The following is a 15,787-nucleotide window of genomic DNA, read 5'->3' on the forward strand; positions in this document are numbered from 1 at the left end:
CACCCAGGGCAGTGGTGCTCAGGGGAGCTCAGGCTTCGGCCCCCCCACGCTGGGGTTGTGTAGTAATTTTTGTTGTCAGAAGGGGGTCATGGTGCAATGAAGTTTGAGAAAAGTTTTTAAATGATATAAAATAAAAGTTAAATCTTTGTAAAATATTTCTGCTCTGATTTTGTCGGAAACTAGATTTAGGAAAAGTTCCAGTCTACATGTTAAGATAAAGGGCTAAGTTCTGAGGTGAGGTGCATGGGGAGAGAAAACGAGTGCAAAAGGAAGCCTTAAAACTCCCTATTCCCAGCACACCTGCAGAGAGATACAATGTTGCAGCCAGTACTCCTGGAACACACAGGACACCTAGTTGTAGTCCAGACACTAAAGGAAAAGGACAGTGTATAAAGGCTGTGCCTCTCCTGTTCATCTGCCAGCAGGCACTAAGGAGTGCATGGTACACTTTTAACAAGCAGCTACAAGTAGTCCTGTAGATGGCATTCAGACTGATCTTTCTTTACAAACACAGAACGCTCCATCCTATCTGTTTGTCTGCTGCAGCTCCTCACTCCAGAAACAAGCAAGGGCACAACTGCATCTTTCAGCAAGTACAGAACAAGTAGACAACAGTTTAAAGAGGCAGTTTAACTGAGTTGTTCTTTTTTGCAGACCCAAAAATAAAACCAATTTGTTATTCTGAACCTTTATTAAGCGGCTCACATTTCAGTATAAATCACACTAAAAAGATTTTTTAAAAAAGCTATTTACACTACAGTGCTGACACATTTAAAATGAAAAAAATTGGTATAAATAAGCTCTATGGAAAAGCCTGGAATTGTCAAAAAGAATTCTGGCTCATCTTACAAAAAATATATATGTTAAATGTCAGCTCTACTCTAAAACCTACAACTCAAATTATTTAAAGACTTCTTTATGTTAAACCTGCAGTGTTTACAGTGCATCTGGCCCTAAGTGCTTTGATACTTCACAGTTATGGACAGGCACTGAGGAATGTTACAAAGCTACATAAACTATTTTCTGTAACAGATGTGAGGGCAAGTCACAAGCTTGCCTCACAGAATTTATGAATCTTTACATTATTACGTCATTCAGTTTAAAAAGGAATTTAAAACGATATGTACAAATTTAGCACAAAAAGTCATCTTCTCTTTGTCCATGCAGATTTGGATATGTTGAACCCTGTTGTCTTGTATCATATAGACTTATGTGACTTCCAGAGCACAACTTATCCTGTAAGTCGTTGTTGCCAGGTTCGAATTTAGAGTCCACTTCACACTTAAATCCTGTCAATTCAATATTATCAAATTTTCCTTTAATATTCTGACATTCCATATCATTAGGTGCCAATGTCTTCTCAGGAAGATTAACATTCATGGATTCCTCTTTAACTCGGTGAGATGCAATAAGTTCATGTTTTATCTGTGTGAATTCCTGCTGTACATATTTAGTTTGCAGAGTATCTGAAAATTTGGTGTCTTCGGAGGTATTTTTGCTTATTGTACAGATTATGTTGTCAGTCTGAAGTCCAATAACCGAAGACATGGGGTCTGCAGATGTGCCTGCTTCACAGGTGCTTGCATTTTGAGAAACTTCTCCCTCTGAGTGATATAGCTTGAGCCGAATGTGCCAAGCCAAACTGCAAACAGCTGAAACCGTCTTGAACTGGTGCACAACATTCCTTGGAATAAAATAAATGTCATTATCATATAACTGAATCCTAGCATATCGAATGCCTTCCCTTCGCAGTTGGTTAAGTTTTGCATCATCAACCCACTGGACACACTGGAGGAGGAAAAATGAGAATAAAGATGAAAAATCTATTCTAAAACATGAGAAATATTCATGATTAATAATTCACAACAAGCTTACCTGTGAGAGTGGAGGCTCATGCAAATCTAATTGCATTCGCTGAACTACCTCTAAGAAATCTTCAGCATGAAAACAAATTACATCTTTGGTTATACGAGGTTGCTCAGGCCTACAAAATAATAATAATAATAATAAGCAGAGTCAGGACCACAGTTTAAATTGCTACAGACTTTGTTAGTCTCGGTAGCAAGAACAAAGCAAACAGAATCTAAAAATGAATTTTACAACACAAGTTTGAAAAGAAATTTGAAAAAGCCTGTAGCTCTTCAGCAACAACACACTAACCACACTCAGGAATATAATTCAGTTAACCAGTTTCCACCAGTGCCACCAACAGTGACTGTCTTTCATCATGAAGAAAGGCAGAGGTTGGATGTTCCAGTATGTTCTACTAACCGACTGTCAAGCTAGAGAATGGTACAGACAGAGCACTTGTTGCTCTGATAAACGACTTCTTCTGTACAATGACAAGGTATTTGGTGATATTCCTTGTGTCCCACCTTTAAAGTTGCCCTAGGGATGGAGAAAAATATTCTGACATGCTTCTGGCCAAACACAGAGACACTTATTTATGGGCAACTATTCATCTCAAAAGCATCCCCTATGGAATCCTACAAGGTTCAATCATCTTCCCTATATTGTTTAGCCTCTGGGAGAACTGGAGAGATAACATGGGCTGAGATACTAAAAGTTGATGGTGAACATCCAGCTCCACATTTCCTTTATGCCAAATGAGACCAGCATTATCTCCCAGCTTTCTCAAAGCCTAGGTGAAATCATCACCTGGATGAAAGTACCAGGACAAAACTGAATCTATGTAAGACTGAGGTAATCTCCTTTATAACATGCCCCCCTAGTGGGGGGAAGATAACCTCAGATTAAGTCAGTCTGCAGCTGTAGGGTCCTTTAGTCACACAGTAGCAGAGTCCAAAGAGCCAACCATGCAAAAATCCACTCATTTCTATTGGCATCTGGCCAGAAGATTGTACATCAGGCACAGACCTGGCCACAGTGATCCATACATTTATGACCTCTAGGATTTGATTACTGTATAGAATGAAGGCACATAATGAATACAGCAGACTGTCTGATTAGCTCAAGTTGCTGTGAGTGCCTTGGTCTGGTGCTCTGCCCTTTCCTTCTGCTCCCTATTGAATTCAGAGTCCAGTTCCTCATTTCTGTCCCAATATTCAAAACCCTCCATGAAAGTTCACCTCTCATCCCACAACCATGACTTCCCACAACAGCTGCATCATTCAATTAAACCATGAAACTGTCAACCATAGGGAAGAGACTCAAGAACACAGGAGAGAATTTTCACAGAAGCTGGACTCCAGATAATGGAATCCACTCTCACAAAAAGCAAGACTTACTTTTTACTTCCTTATTACTTTCACATCTGAATCCAAAACTCAGCTCTCCTTCAACAGTATACATACACGCGCGCGCACACACACACACACACACACACAAAAGCTACTCATGCTATTTCTCCTATAGGGTAGAAAGGATGAGAGGAATTGGATGATAGTCAAACATTACACTGATGAGGGGGAGGAGATTTAATAGAGGTTTTTAGGTATATATATTGAAGACAAAAGTAATTGTTAAAGTGTCTGTCTGTTCTATTCTGTAATAATATGAAGTGACTGGTTGTGGAAATATGTATATCAGGGATTGGCAACCTTTGGCACGTGGCCTGTCAGGGAAATCTGCTGGCAGGCCAGGCCGGCTTGTTTACCTGCAGCGTGCGCAGGTTCAGCCGATCACGGCTCCCACTGGCTACGGTTCGCTGTTCCAGGCCAATGGGGGCTGTGGGAAGCGGCGGCCAGCACATCCCTTGGCCCACGCCTCTTCCCGCAGCCCTCAGTGGCCTGGAACGGCGAACTGCGGTCAGTGAGAGCTGCGATCAGCCAAACCTGCGCACTCTGCAGGTAAACAAACCATCCCGGCCCGCCAGCGGATTTCCCTGACAGGCCACGTGCCAAAGGTTGCCAATCCCTGATGTATAGGAACAATGTCTACCTGAAAATAATTTCTGGTGTAAAATGTTGTGCATACTGGAGTTGCAATTAACAGGATTACTGTAACTAAGTTATTGAAAACATCTTCCCTGTGCGATGGGAAATGCTGCATTAAGTATTGTCAAATACACAAAGTGCATCTCTCTTGCAGGGTTGCAAGGCACTTTCTATGGAAGGGGGCAGACGAAGATATGGAACAGTGTCAGTTCAAGTTTCCCCTCTAATGCCCTGCTAACATGGCATAGTTGAAGAGGGGCATAATTGGTTCTTCGAGTGATTGCTCCTATGCATTCCAGTCAGGTGTGCGCGCCGCGCGTGCACGGCTCTTCGGAACATTTTTACCCTAGCAACTCCGGAGGGCCGGCTGGGCGCCCCCTGGAGTGGCGCCGCTATGGTGCTGGATATATACCCCAGCCAGCCCGTCCGCTCCTCAGTTCCTTCTTACCGCCCGTGACGGCCAGTTGGAACAGTGGAGTGCTCTCTGTCCTCCACAACCCTAGCGTTCGCTACTTTTCTATGTATATAGTTGTTTGAGTACTTAGTGTTAGATAGTTGAATAAGTTAGTTAGTATAGTTTAGGATAAGGGAATAAGGGGGGTTTACCCCTCTTTTTCCGCAACCGGTGCGGGCTCATGCCCAAGGCACCGGGCTTTAAGCCCTGCGCGTCTTGCCAGCGGCACATGCCAGTCGGGGATCCGCACGACTCCTGCCTGCGCTGCCTCGGGGAGACTCACCGTACAGATAAGTGCCCTATCTGCACGGCCTTTAAGCCCCGAACACGAAAGAAGCAGGACAGTCGCTTGAAACAGCTCCTCATGGAGGCAACGCTCCAGCCCCCGGCACCGACCGTGCCGGCGCCGAAGTCTTCATCGGCGCGCAGCGCACCGGCGGCCCCGAGCCACTCCGGCACCGAGGCTTCTCGACCTCCGCAAGCGGCACCGGCGACCCGGCACCGTTCCCTCTCACCATCGAGGAAGCGTAAGCCGGCGAAGGCAGCTGCAAAGACCCATGCTCAGGGTCACGTAGCCCAGCCACCACCACCACCTCCGGTACCGGCTGTGGCCGTGCACAGGCCGTGCACCGTGCCGTTGACTCCGGCGCCGCAAGGGCCGTCGAGTCCGGTACCACCCTGCTCCCCGGTGCCGACCGCGGTCGAGCTGCAGCTGCCATCCACGCCCGAGACATTCTCGACGGCGAGGGAGCTCATAGAGCTCACAGAGGCACCGAGCCTCCGGCCCCCGGCACCGCCGGTGCGGGCTGTCGTGTCAGCGGGTAAGCCGGCTATGATGCGGCCCCCTGCCCCAGACGGACGGAATAGACGGCGCTCCAGGTCCCAGTCTCGCTCCCGGTTCCGAAGACGGTCACCGTTGCGCCGCTCGAGGTCCCGGCACCGCTCACCATCGCGGTACCGGTCGCCTTCTCGACGCCGGTCACAGTCCCGGTACCGCTCAACATCGCGGTACCGGTCGCACTCCCGGAGACGCTCCCGGTCCCGATCGCCTTCCCGTCGGCACCGACGAAGGTCCGATTCCCGGCACCGTGACTCCCGGAGCCGCTCCCGGCACCGCAGGTCGAGATCCCGGTCAAGCTCCCGGCACTGGTCGAGCTCCCGGCACCGCGGCGGTCGATGGTCTCGTTCGCCATCTCGGTACCGCGACGACCGGCACCGATCCTCGGCACCGTCCGGGGACAGATTGCCAACCTCGACGGCGCAGTCCATCAGCGCCTCCGCACCCCCGTGGCCATCTGGGCACTCGGTCGCTTCGGGGGCAGGCAGCAATGGTCATCTTCCGGCTGCCCCGCAAGGTCAAGCCCAGGGTACGCAGCAGTGGGGCTTCTGGGTCCCCTGGGCCCAGTACGAGACTCAAGGGATGTCTTTCCCACCGAGGGCCCCTGCCTCTGAACGCAGGGTACCAGAGGCCACAATAAGCAGACTGCCCCCTTCACCACCAGGTTCGGCTCAGTTACCACCTGATCCCCAGAGGCATCCTCGGCCCGAGTCAGCCGCCCACCCCTTAGAGGAACCACCCACGGAGGCCGTTGTTCAAGGCCTATCCTCGTCGTCTTCACCAGACGAGGCGGTGGCCGGGGCTTCTACGACTGACCCTCCACCGATTGACTTGCGGGCCCACCAGGACCTTCTTCGCCGGGTGGCGAAGGCTATCGACCTCCCCGTGGCGGAGGTCACGGAGGACGAAGACCCGGTGACGAATGTGATTGGAGCGGAGGCTCCAGTGCGGGTGGCCTTGCCATTCATCCGCACTATTCAGAAAAACGCCACTACCATCTGGCAGTCACCGGCGTCCATCCCTCCCAACGCCCACGGGGTCGAAAGGAAGTACTCCGTCCCCCCCACAGGGTATGAGTACTTGTACACTCATCCTGCCCCAGACTCGTTGGTCGTCCAGTCGGTCAACAACAGGGAGAGGCATGGCCAGCCCGCCCCGGCACCGAAGTCCAGGGAGGTGAGGCGTATGGATCTGTTGGGCCGCAAGGTCTATTCTGCAGGCGGTCTCCAGCTTCGGATCGCCAACCAGATGGCCCTCCTCACCAGGTACATCTTTGACATCATGGTGTCCCTGGCGAAATTCACAGAGCTGATCCCAACAGCCTCCTGCCAAGAGTTCTTGGCGTTGTTGGAAGAGGGGAAAAAGTCTTCCAGGTCCTCCATCCAGGCCGCTCTCGACTCCGCGGACTCAGGTGCAAGAACCCTGGCCTCAGGAGTGACCATGAGGCGCATCTCCTGGTTACAGTCTTCCACACTGCCGCCCGAGGTGCAGTACACCCTGCAGGACCTGCCCTTCGATACTCAGGGTCTATTTTCTGAAAAGACTGATTCCAGAATCCAGACCCTCAAGGACGGTTGCATAGCCATCCGCACCCTGGGGATGCATACACCTGCAACCCAGCGGAGGTCATTCAGACAACCCTACCGGCCTTTTAATCAGCCCAGGTCCCGTCCCTATAACAGCCGACGGCCCGGCCTGAATCGTCGTAGACCATCGGGCAACCGGTGCAACCAAACCCATCTGCCTTCCAAGGCCCCCCAGGGCCCCAAACAGGCGTTTTGATGGGACGCCCGAGGACGGCCCATCAGTCTCTGTACCGGATCCTACCCGTTTATTTTACAACTGCCTTTCCCACTTCTTTTCGGTGTGGTCCCAAATAACAACGGACAACTGGGTGCTTCAAACAATCCAGTCTGGTTACCGCCTTCAATTTGTTTCGCCCCCCCTTCCCACCCACCTACCCCGTCCCTCTTCAGGGACCCCTCTCACGAGCAATTCCTCCTACAAGAGGTCGGGACTCTGTTGAGCTTGGGTGCCATAGAGGAGGTGCCGAACGACATGCGGGGCAGGGGATTCTATTCCCGATACTTTCTCATCCCCAAGGTGAAAGGAGGTCTACGTCCAATACTGGACCTCCGCGAGCTCAACAGGTACCTGCTCAAGCTCAAGTTTCGCATGGTCACCCTGGGGACCATCATTCCCTCCCTGGATCTGGGAGACTGGTTTGCCGCCCTCGACATGAAGGACGCGTACTTCCATGTTGCAATTTACCCTCCCCATCGATGCTACCTGCGTTTCGTAGTCAACAACGCACACTACCAGTTCGCCGTGCTACCATTTGGCCTATCCACCGCACCGAGGGTTTTTACCAAGTGCATGGCAGTGGTTGCCGCAGCCCTCCGCCGTCGTCATATACACGTTTACCCATATCTAGACGATTGGCTGGTTCGTGGAACATCCCGGCGGCTGGTAACAGACCAGATGACAGAAATTCTGTCTCTATTTTGACACCTCGGTCTTCTCATCAATGCCGAGAAGTCCACCTTAACTCCGTCGCAGCGGGTGGAGTTCATTGGAGCGGTTCTCGACTCCAATTTGGCCAGGGCCTGCCTCCCGCGATCTCGGCACCAGACAATGGTCTCCATCATCCGAGACCTCCTCACCTTTCCCACGACAACGGTTCGGTCCTGCCTCCGCCTCCTGGGCCACATGGCATCCTGTACGTTTGTCACCGCGTACGCGAGACTCCACCTTCGCCCGTTCCAGTCCTGGCTAGCGTCGGTGTACCGCCCACATCGCGACCCCATCGACATGGTGGTCACGGTCACGAAGCCCACCCTCGAGTCACTCAGCTGGTGGCTAGACCCAGAGGTAGTGTGTGCAGGAGTCCCGTTCCACCCTACTCGCCCATCCGTCACTCTGACCACGGATGCCTCAGCGCTGGGGTGGGGGGCTCACCTGGGCGACCTTCACACCCAAGGTCTTTGGTCGCCCCAAGAGCTCGCTCTTCACATCAACATCCGGGAGCTGCGAGCGATCCGTTTGGCGTGTCACACCTTCCGCACCCGCCTGCAAGGCCGCTGCGTCGCAGTGTTCACGGACAACACGACGGCAATGTTCTACGTGAACAAGCAGGGCGGATCCCGCTCCTCTCTCCTCTGCAAGGAAGCGATGCTCCTGTGGGACTTCTGCGTGATCCACTCGATTCACCTAGAAGCGTCCTTTCTCCCAGGAGTGCAGAACACGCTAGCGGACCACCTCAGCAGGTCTTTCCTCGCCCACGAGTGGTCCCTTCGACCGGACGTGGTGCACATGATTTTCCAACAGTGGGGCTTTCCCCAGGTAGACCTGTTTGCCTCCAAGGAGAACAGGAAGTGCCACCAGTTCTGTTCCTACCAGGGTCGCTCTCCGGGCTCCCTGTCGGACGCCTTCCTGTACTCCTGGACGGATCACCTCCTTTACGCCTTCCCTCCGTTCCCGCTCGTCCACCGGGTGCTGCTCAAACTTCGGAGGGACCGAGCCCGCCTAATACTCGTTGCTCCGGCCTGGCCGAGGCAGCACTGGTACACCCTGCTGCTCGAGCTCTCCGTTCGGGAGCCCATTCCCCTCCCATTATGGCCGGACCTCATCACGCAGGACTTCGGCAGACTCCGCCACCCGGACCTGCAGTCCCTCCATCTCACAGCTTGGTACCTGTGTGGTTGACCCACGCGGAGAGAGACTGTTCCGAGGCAGTACAGCGAGTCCTGCTTGAAAGCAGAAAGCCTTCCACCCGCTCCACTTACCTCGCGAAGTGGAAGCGCTTTGCCCTCTGGTGTGATCAACGAGGCCTCAATCCCTTCGTAGTCCCTCTTTCTACAATCCTGGACTACCTCTGGTACCTTAAGGAGCAAGGTCTCGCGGTCTCCTCCTTGAAGGTACACCTGGCAGCCGTGTCCGCCTTGCGCCCATCCATAGACGGCCGATCCATCTTCTCGAGCCAGATGGTTTCCCGCTTCCTGAAGGGCCTGGACCGGTTGTACCCGCCCATAAGGCGTCCTACCCCGGCCTGGGATTTAAACCTGGTTCTGGCCAAGCTTATGGGAGCCCCCTTCGAGCCTTTGGCCACGTGCTCCCTCCTCTACCTGTCATGGAAGACTGCCTTCCTCGTCGGTATAACTTCAGCGAGACGAGTGTCCGAGCTTCGTGCCCTAACGGTTGGTCCACCTTATACCGTCTTCCATGCAGACAAGGTACAGCTTCGCCCGCACCCGGCCTTCCTCCCGAAAGTCGTCTCGGCCTTCCATGTCAATCAGGAGATCTTCCTCCCGGTCTTCTTCCCGAAGCCGCACGCCTCACCTCGCAAGCAACAGCTTCACATCCTGGACATTCGCAGGGCCCTCGCTTTTTATATTAAGCGGACGAAGCCCTTCCAGCGTTCGACCCAGCTGTTCGTAGCGGTTGCCGATCGCATGAAAGGCGAGCCGGTCTCCTCCCAGCGGATTTCCTCCTGGGTCACGGCATGTATCCGGACATGCTACGAGCTTGCTCGCGTGCCACCATGCCGCCTCACCGCTCACTCCACGAGAGCGCAAGCCTCGTCTGCCGCCTTCCTGGCCCATATTCCTATCCAGGACATCTGTAGAGCGGCCACCTGGTCTTCTGTCCACACCTTCGCTTCCCACTACGCATTGGTGCAGCAATCCAGAGACGATGCAGCCTTCGGCTCAGCAGTCTTACACTCTGCCACGTCTCACTCCGACCCCACCGCCTAGGTAAGGCTTGGGAATCACCTGACTGGAATGCATAGGAGCAATCACTCGAAGAAGAAAAGACGGTTACTCACCGTAGTAACTGTTGTTCTTCGAGATGTGTTGCTCCTATCCACTCCAGACCCGCCCTCCTTCCCCACTGTCGGAGTAGCCGGCAAGAAGGAACTGAGGAGCGGACGGGCCGGCTGGGGTATATATCCGGCGCCACTGCGGTGCCACTCCAGGGGGCGCCCAGCCGGCCCGCCGGAGTTGCTAGGGTAAAAATGTTCCGAAGAGCCGTGCACGCACGGCGCGCACACCTGACTGAAATGGATAGGAGCAACACATCTCGAAGAACAACAGTTACTACGGTGAGTAACCGTCTTTTTCTGAAGGAGGGCTCAACTTTCAAAAGTCTAAGAAACATCAATGTAACAGTTATTTTAATTGTTTCTCTCTTGCTGTAAAGACTATTGAAGAATAGGGGAAGCGAAAACACCTTATATAAAAAAGTTTTTGTTTTTAATTCAGGATGTATTTAATAGGTGCTGAAACACCTTGGACTTTCAAAAAAAGTCAATTATTTAAAAAAAAAGCTGATTGTGTCCCTTTAATTTATCTTTGTTTCTAATTACTTGGTGACTAACACAGGGAGCTACTCTAAGTTCTAAAGAGTTGGCAGACTAAAATTTACAATTAATTTAAAACTGAGATAAATGTTTAGGCCATGTGCTGTTTCTCTTCAATAACTTGCAATCTCAGCATGAAACTAAAGAATCTGAACATTTATATCAAGTTGGTTTTGTTTGTTTGTTTAAACAGAATAGTGAATTAGTCAGGTATGCAACCTCCATCATTACATTAAAACACCACATTACAAATTCTGTGCTAAACTAGGATGTTCCCTTATGAAACTTAGACACTGACAGTACTCTAATGAGAATTTCCAAAGCTTACAACACAAATTGGAGGACAGGAGAGGTCCCAGACGACTGGAGAAGGGCTAATGTAGCGCCCATCTTTAAAAAGGGGGAAAAGGAGGAGACAGGGAACTAAATACCTGTCAGTTTGACCTTGATACCTGGGAAGCTACTTGGATAAAATATTCCATTTGCAAATACCTGGAGGATGAAGGGGTGATCTCTAGCAGCCAGGATGGATTTACGAAGAATAAATCATGCCAAACCAAACTGATTTCCACCTTTGACAAGGTTACTGGTTTGGTGCACAGGGGGGAATGCGGTGGCCATAAGATACCTGGATTTTCGCAAGGCTTCTGACACAGTCCCACATGACATTCTTATAAGTAAGCTGGAGAAACGTGGGCTCGGTAGAATTACCACTAAGGGGATACATAACTGGTTAAACAACCACAAAGAGTGGCTATTAATGGAATGATGTCAGATTAGAAAGAGATCTCAAGTGGGGTTCCACAGGGATCTGTTCTGGGTCTGGTGTTATTTAACATCTTTATTAATGATCTGGATGTAGGAAAAGAGAGCATACTGATCAAATTTGTACATGGTGGGGGAGGGTGTTGGGGGGGATGCAAATACTTGGAGGACAGAACTAAAATTCAACTAGGTTCTTGATATATTGGAGAATTGGGCTATAGACACCAGAATGAACTTCAACAAAAGCAAATGTAAGGTGCTACACTTAGGGAAGAAAAAACAAATGCACAAATACAGAATGGGGGATAACAGGCTTGGCATCAGCACTGCTGAGCAGGATCTGGAAGTTATGGTGGATCATAAACTCAACATGAATCAACAATACGATGTTATTGCAAAAGACCAAATGCAATTTGGGTTGCATTAACAGAGGTATAGCATGCAAGTCACAGGAGGTGATAGTACCAGTCAGCATTAGCTAGGCTTCAGCTGGAGTACTGTGTCCAATTTTGGTCACCAATGTATAGAAAGGATGTAGAGAAACTGGAAAGTATTCAGAGGCAAGTAACAAAAATGATCAAAGGGATGGAATGCAAGCAGGGCTGCCCAGAGGATTCAGGGGGCCTGGGGCAAAGCAATTTCATTAAAAAAAAGTTGCAATACTATATTCTCATGGGGGCCCCTGTGCTGCCGTCAGCAAATTGCCCCACTTGACAGCCCTCCCCCCCACCGGGGCGGCCCTGGGAAAAATAAACATTTAAAAACCTTCCGCATCTCAGCACAAACACAATTTTGAGAAAACTTCTTTTCAAGTCATCTTTACAAGGTATCACTGGTTCTCAGCATCAGCTAGTGCTAAAAGGCACTAAAGCTCATTAAAAGCATTGGACAAATATTTTCCATCAAAACTTTTTTTGGATCGAAAACTAGGGTTTTTTAAAAAGCAGAAAAAAAATCACGGACAATGTCTGCTTTCCTGCAAGATTTGTTGTGGTTTTTTTAATTGAAAAGCTGAAATTAGTCTGCCAAAACCTGAACATGGTTTGGGGTTTCAGAAGTGTGAGGCCAAATATTTGCTGCTTGCTGTGTTTGATTGTTTAAAGAAACAATAGGAAAATTCTGCTTAAAAAAAAATCCAAAACTTTTGAACCACCTCAGATTGTGACCAAACGCCTGAGCCTATCCAGTCAGAGATTTTTCCAGGTTTCTGATACTCTGCTGGCTTCCTTGACTCATATCTGTCTCCATAATTTTGGGTTCATTTAGATTAGAACATAACATAAGAATGGCCATACTGGGTCAGACCAAAGGTCCATCCAGCCCAGTATACTGTCTACCAACAGTGGCCAATGCCAGGTGCCCCAGAGGGAGTGAACCCAACAGGTAATGATCAAGAGATCTCTCTCCTGCCATCCATCTCAACCCTCTGACAAACAGAGGCTACAGACACCATTCCTTACCTATCCTGCCTAATAGCCACTAATGGACTTAAATTCATGGAGGTTATCTGTTTCCTAGAGACTGGCTCCATGGGGTCCCTCACAAACTGGAGACGATTACTGTGGGTTTGTCTTTAGTATAGCTTATGTACATACTCCACGAACTGAGCATTTGAGCTTGTTCCAGAATCTGGGATGAGCCTATATTGTGAAAACTGAAATGCTCAAAATAGCACATGCATGTGAATGAACACATTGTGCTAAATTTAAATTAACCCAGGGTGTCTCAAACTGGGGGTAGGGACCCCTCAGGGGTCACGAGGTTATTACTGGGGGTCGCGAGCTGTCAGCCTCCACTTCACACCCTGCTTTGCCTCCAGCATTTATAATAGTGTTAAATATATAAAAAGTGTTTTTAATTTATAAGGGTGGGGTCACACTCAGAGGTTTGCTATGTGAAAGAGGTCACCAATACAAAAGTTTGAAAACCACTGAATTAAACCCTCTGGAGCCTCGGGGAATGCAGGGGAGGGGGGTCTCCCTTGGTAGGGTTGGGAAGGAGGTAGGTGGTATAGGATATTGTTCTTCTCATGTGATCCCTCCCCCACGGCTCTCTTGGCTCTATCACTATTAATCTAAAGTGGCTCATTTTAAATGAAGCTACCTCCTCTGACATGAATCTCCCTATGGCACTGAAATTAAATGTAGGCTATAATTTGGCATTTGAGAAGTGAAAGGGATGGTAGCCCTAAGGGGAAAGATAACAGCTTGGCTCTTTGTGTTAAATAGCTGTCTGCAAGCCTCAAACCGCTGAATGAGCTTTAGGGTAGGGAAGGATGTGCCTCCCCAAACAGCCTGGCCCTGCCCCCTATCCGACCCCCACCCACTTCCTACCCCCCAACAGCCCCCCTCAGAATCCCTGACCCATTCTACTCCTTGTCCCCTGACTGCCCCCCCAAGACCCCTCCAACCACCACCCTGGGACCCCACCTCCCATAAACCCCCACCTGCTCCCTGTCCCCTGGCTGCCCCAACTCCTATCCATCCCACCTGCCGAGTCCTGACAGACCCTCAGAATGCCCACAATCCAACCCCCCGTTCCCCGTCCCTTGACTGCCCCCCCCGAACCTCTGTCCCCTCCCTGCCCCTTATCCAACCCCCCCGGCCCCAACCCCCTTACCATGCTGCTTACTCCCGCCTCCCCCTCTCCCGGAGCCTCAGCACTCAACATCCAAGAGCTGCCCTGGCCCCTGGACAGCGCTGCAGCAGCATGGCTCTGGCGAGACTGGAGCTCGCAGCCCCGCCCCCTTACCACGCAGCTCTGAGCCGGAGGAGCTCAGGCCCCGCCTGAGCCATGCCACTTTAGCTCTGTCCAGGGCTGCTCCTGGACACAGCGTGCTGAGGCGCCGGGGAATGGGGGAAGGCAAAGGCGGAGGCAGGGCCAGGAAGAGCCTCTGACATTCTCATTGGGCCCTTGCGGGGCCTGCAGCAAATTGCCCCACTTGCGCTCCCCCCACCCACCCCCGCCATGGGAGGCCCTGAATGCAAGCCATATGAGCAAAGGCTGAAAGAAATGGATATGTTTAGTTTGGAAAAGAGGAGATTAAGGGGAAACATGATAGTGGTCTTTGGATAACCTGAAAGGCTTCCATAAGAAAGATGGAGAAAAACTGTTTTCTCTTGGCACCGAGGGCAGGACTAAAGGGGCAACAGGTTCAAACTACAGCACAGCAGATTTAGAGTAAACCTCAGGAAAAACTTCCTAACTCTATGAACAGTATGACTATGGAACAAACGGCTTAGGGAAGTCATAGAATCTCCTTCACTGGAGGTTTTCAAAGAGAGACTGGATAGCCATCTGTCTTCGATGGTTTAGACACAACAAATCTTGAATCTTGGTAGGGGGTTAGACTAGATGCCTACTGTGGCCCCTTCTAATCCTCTGATTCTATGATTCTGATTTGAAAGAAATGCGATCATATACATGCATTAAAAATAAAAAGAGCAACTGCCTGTGGCTCTGACACTTTAGACTTCTTAAATATACAAGAACTGAAAAGCACCTACAAGCATCATTCAATCAAAACAGCCCAATTACAATAACTAACCTATTAATATTTTAGAACTGAGTTATGTTCTGACCCTTTGAAAACCTCTAATTATTACAAGTTAGTCAAAATAAAGTGTCATCTCCATTTTCAGATACAAATGAAGTTACACTTTTATCCTTCACACCTGAGCATCACAAACTTCAGAGTGAAATGAAAAAAGTGACACTGTTTTTGCACGATTTAAAAATTCAGACAACTCAATGCTAAGGTTCCCACAGTGGCCTTAACTTTATCTTGTTGCTTTATGCATTTACATGATCTCATTATACAACTACTCAAACTGGACAACCTGCAATTCAAAGCATCAACTGTTTCTCTTTCTAAAGCCTTTCAAAATGCTCTGTAGATGTATTTATTACTAAATAAGCTTTGTGTTCATGTAATGAGACATCTGTTACAATGTGGATGTGCGCACACGCCCCCACACATGAAACAGGGCAGAATTAATTTTAGTGTGAATTTTAACTCAATTTTCTGATTTGTGGTTTAGCTCAAGTATGTGTGTTTCATCAAAAAGATTGATGTTTTCTTTTACAAAGTATAAAAATTATAAAACACACATACTTAAGTAATTTCATTAGAGAAAAGTACAAAAAGATTTAAAAGAAGAGACTGCTTTATAGAAAGCTGATTTCAGTCTTTAATCATTTTTCTAATAATGTTGTAATTTCTATAGGCCATGACACCTATAGTTAAGGGGTCTGCAATGTTAAAAGGCTGAAAAATCACTGCTCTAGAGTCAGAGAGGTGTTTTTTGGTGTATATATATACTGCAACGTAAGCCAGTGCTTCAGCTCAGGCTCAAGCCTAACCCACTTGCATCTACACTGCTAACTCAAGACTTGGATCCTGCAGAGCTGGAAGTTCTGAGCTTGAGTTAAGCAAGGACCTAGGGTCCGAGCCCTGTTGCTTTGCAGTGTAGATG

The 15,787-nt window shown here is 49.5% G+C and overlaps 1 protein-coding gene across 2 annotated transcripts in view; it reads right to left on the bottom strand.

Annotated features, from left to right (window-relative positions):
• Window positions 1-672: 672 nt before the first annotated feature.
• The window catches only part of RSBN1L (round spermatid basic protein 1 like), a 105,447-nt gene continuing 90,332 nt past the window's right edge, over window positions 673-15,787 (bottom strand). For both annotated transcript variants that reach the window (XM_045032472.1, XM_045032479.1), the window contains 2 exons: window positions 1,876-1,984; window positions 673-1,788 (listed from right to left, as the gene is read on the bottom strand). In XM_045032472.1, the coding sequence (XP_044888407.1) occupies window positions 1,132-1,788; window positions 1,876-1,984 (766 nt within the window). In that variant the 3' untranslated portion in view covers window positions 673-1,131. The remainder of the gene's footprint in view (window positions 1,789-1,875; window positions 1,985-15,787) is intronic.

The sequence above is a fragment of the Mauremys mutica genome, chromosome 1 (genome assembly GCF_020497125.1).
Source record: "Mauremys mutica isolate MM-2020 ecotype Southern chromosome 1, ASM2049712v1, whole genome shotgun sequence".
NCBI classification, from domain to species: domain Eukaryota; kingdom Metazoa; phylum Chordata; order Testudines; family Geoemydidae; genus Mauremys; species Mauremys mutica.